The 2,653-nt window shown below is 54.2% G+C and overlaps 1 protein-coding gene across 1 annotated transcript in view; it reads right to left on the bottom strand.

Annotated features, from left to right (window-relative positions):
* LOC108801863 (glucagon-like peptide 2 receptor) overlaps positions 1 to 2,653 on the bottom strand; it is a 33,665-nt gene that overhangs the window by 29,790 nt on the left and 1,222 nt on the right. The window contains exons 2-5 of the mRNA XM_018573773.1: positions 2,481 to 2,585; positions 644 to 762; positions 279 to 551; positions 24 to 121 (exon numbers count right to left, since the gene is read on the bottom strand). Of these exons, the coding sequence (XP_018429275.1) occupies positions 24 to 121; positions 279 to 551; positions 644 to 762; positions 2,481 to 2,585 (595 nt within the window). The remainder of the gene's footprint in view (positions 1 to 23; positions 122 to 278; positions 552 to 643; positions 763 to 2,480; positions 2,586 to 2,653) is intronic.

Below are 2,653 nucleotides of genomic sequence, written 5' to 3'. Positions count from 1 at the left end.
TCTCTGTTGTAGGATATACTGACCGGAAGGCGAGGAGGATGCAGAGAGCCACCAGGAGGGTCCCCAGGGAGATGGAATAGCCGATAGTGTAACATATTTTCAGGAAGGGCGTCGGCATCGGCTGAGAAGAAACAACCAATCAGAGCCGGGGAAGGTTACCGGAGAAATAAAAACATAAAAACTTCTTTATTATAATTAATGGAAAACCTCCAAATTCCATCAGAGGGGCAGGAAACCTGAGGGTGACCCCCGCCCAACCTGAGGGTGACCCGCCCAACCTGAGAGCGATCCCGCCCAACCTGAGAGCGATCCCGCCCAACCTGAGAGCGATCCCGCCCAACCTGAGAGCGATCCCGCCCAACCTGAGAGCGATCCCGCCCAACCTGAGAGCGATCCCGCCCAACCTGAGAGCGATCCCGCCCAACCTGAGAGCGATCCCGCCCAACCTGAGAGCGATCCCGCCCAACCTGAGAGCGATCCCGCCCAACCTGAGAGCGATCCCGCCCAACCTGAGAGCGATCCCGCCCAACCTGAGAGTGATCCCGCCCAACCTGAGAGTGATCCCGCCCAACCTGAGGGTGACCCAGCCCAACCTAAGGGTGACCCCGCCGAACTCAGGGTGGTCCCGGGACGTCAGACTCACATGCAGCTCAGTAATTAGAGACGGGCATTCCGACACATCGCGCCAAATCTCAGATCTGTTCCCATCCGTCTGCCAAGTCCCATTGTCGGTGCAGAGCCTGTGCGCGAAGCCGCCGCTCCCTACAACGAAGCAGACACACAGAGGAGTCACAAGAGACTGTAACTGCAAAGCCAGACATTAAAGAGGACCTGTCATCACATACATGTCTCATGTTAGCTGCCACATGTTTCACTATAACCCTCCCAGGTGTATATCACCACCTCTCGCAGAGGTCACATGACTCACCCTGACAATGACTCCATCTGATTTTCTCTCCAGAAGGACGGCACCATCTTTGATCCCTGGTGATCCTGTCATAGAGGTTCTTGTTCAGGCACTTCCTGTTACAGAGTGACAACACTCTGTCCCTCTCCACAATTTCCTCTCCTGTGTTGTCACCCGGGCTTCTCATGGAGGCTACAAGTGACCGTTCCATCACACATTACACAGACACGGGCCACTGTTGTCACCGTCAGGAAGCCGGCCCTGAGACATGTCATGGCAGCCGTCACTGGGGTCATATAGACAGGAAGTGGCTGCATAGAGGCTGCAGGAGTCACTGGGGTCATATAGACAGGAAGTGGCTGCTAGAGGCTGCAGGAGTCACTGGGGTCATATAGACAGGAAGTGGCTGCATAGAGGCTGCAGGAGTCACTGGGGTCATATAGACAGGAAGTGGCTGCATAGAGGCTGCAGGAGTCACTGGGGTCATATAGACAGGAAGTGGCTGCATAGAGGCTGCAGGAGTCACTGGGGTCATATAGACAGGAAGTGGCTGCATAGAGGCTGCAGGAGTCACTGGGGTCATATAGACAGGAAGTGGCTGCATAGAGGCTGCAGGAGTCACTGGGGTCATATAGACAGGAAGTGGCTGCATAGAGGCTGCAGGAGTCACTGGGGTCATATAGACAGGAAGTGGCTGCATAGAGGCTGCAGGAGTCACTGGGGTCATATAGACAGGAAGTGGCTGCATAGAGGCTGCAGGAGTCACTGGGGTCATATAGACAGGAAGTGGCTGCATAGAGGCTGCAGGAGTCACTGGGGTCATATAGACAGGAAGTGGCTGCATAGAGGCTGCAGGAGTCACTGGGGTCATATAGACAGGAAGTGGCTGCATAGAGGCTGCAGGAGTCACTGGGGTCATATAGACAGGAAGTGGCTGCATAGAGGCTGCAGGAGTCACTGGGGTCATATAGACAGGAAGTGGCTGCATAGAGGCTGCAGGAGTCACTGGGGTCATATAGACAGGAAGTGGCTGCATAGAGGCTGCAGGAGTCACTGGGGTCATATAGACAGGAAGTGGCTGCATAGAGGCTGCAGGAGTCACTGGGGTCATATAGACAGGAAGTGGCTGCATAGAGGCTGCAGGAGTCACTGGGGTCATATAGACAGGAAGTGGCTGCATAGAGGCTGCAGGAGTCACTGGGGTCATATAGACAGGAAGTGGCTGCATAGAGGCTGCAGGAGTCACTGGGGTCATATAGACAGGAAGTGGCTGCATAGAGGCTGCAGGAGTCACTGGGGTCATATAGACAGGAAGTGGCTGCATAGAGGCTGCAGGAGTCACTGGGGTCATATAGACAGGAAGTGGCTGCATAGAGGCTGCAGGAGTCACTGGGGTCATATAGACAGGAAGTGGCTGCATAGAGGCTGCAGGAGTCACTGGGGTCATATAGACAGGAAGTGGCTGCATAGAGGCTGCAGGAGGTTAGCACTGAGATGGAACAAAGGAGGATTATGTAATAGAAATGACAATTGTTGGTGATACGCAGAGCCACGTGAGTCTATGGATCCGTACCTCTGTCCTTCTTCGGCAGATACCACGGACAGGCCACGGACACATTGCCGGGAGGGGAGAACGGCCAGCAGGCGTAAAGATCGAAAACCCCGTTACAGTAAACACCTGAAATGTATCAAAAAGAAAAAAGGTTTTCAGGAAACGGATACAAATTGTAACCATCAAACTGCCAC

Source organism: Nanorana parkeri, unplaced genomic scaffold (assembly GCF_000935625.1).
Source record: "Nanorana parkeri isolate BGI_ZX_2015 unplaced genomic scaffold, ASM93562v1 scaffold2537, whole genome shotgun sequence".
NCBI classification, from domain to species: Eukaryota; Metazoa; Chordata; class Amphibia; order Anura; family Dicroglossidae; genus Nanorana; species Nanorana parkeri.
Note: the sequence above shows the minus strand (reverse complement) of the source record. Positions and strands in the feature narration are given on the sequence as shown.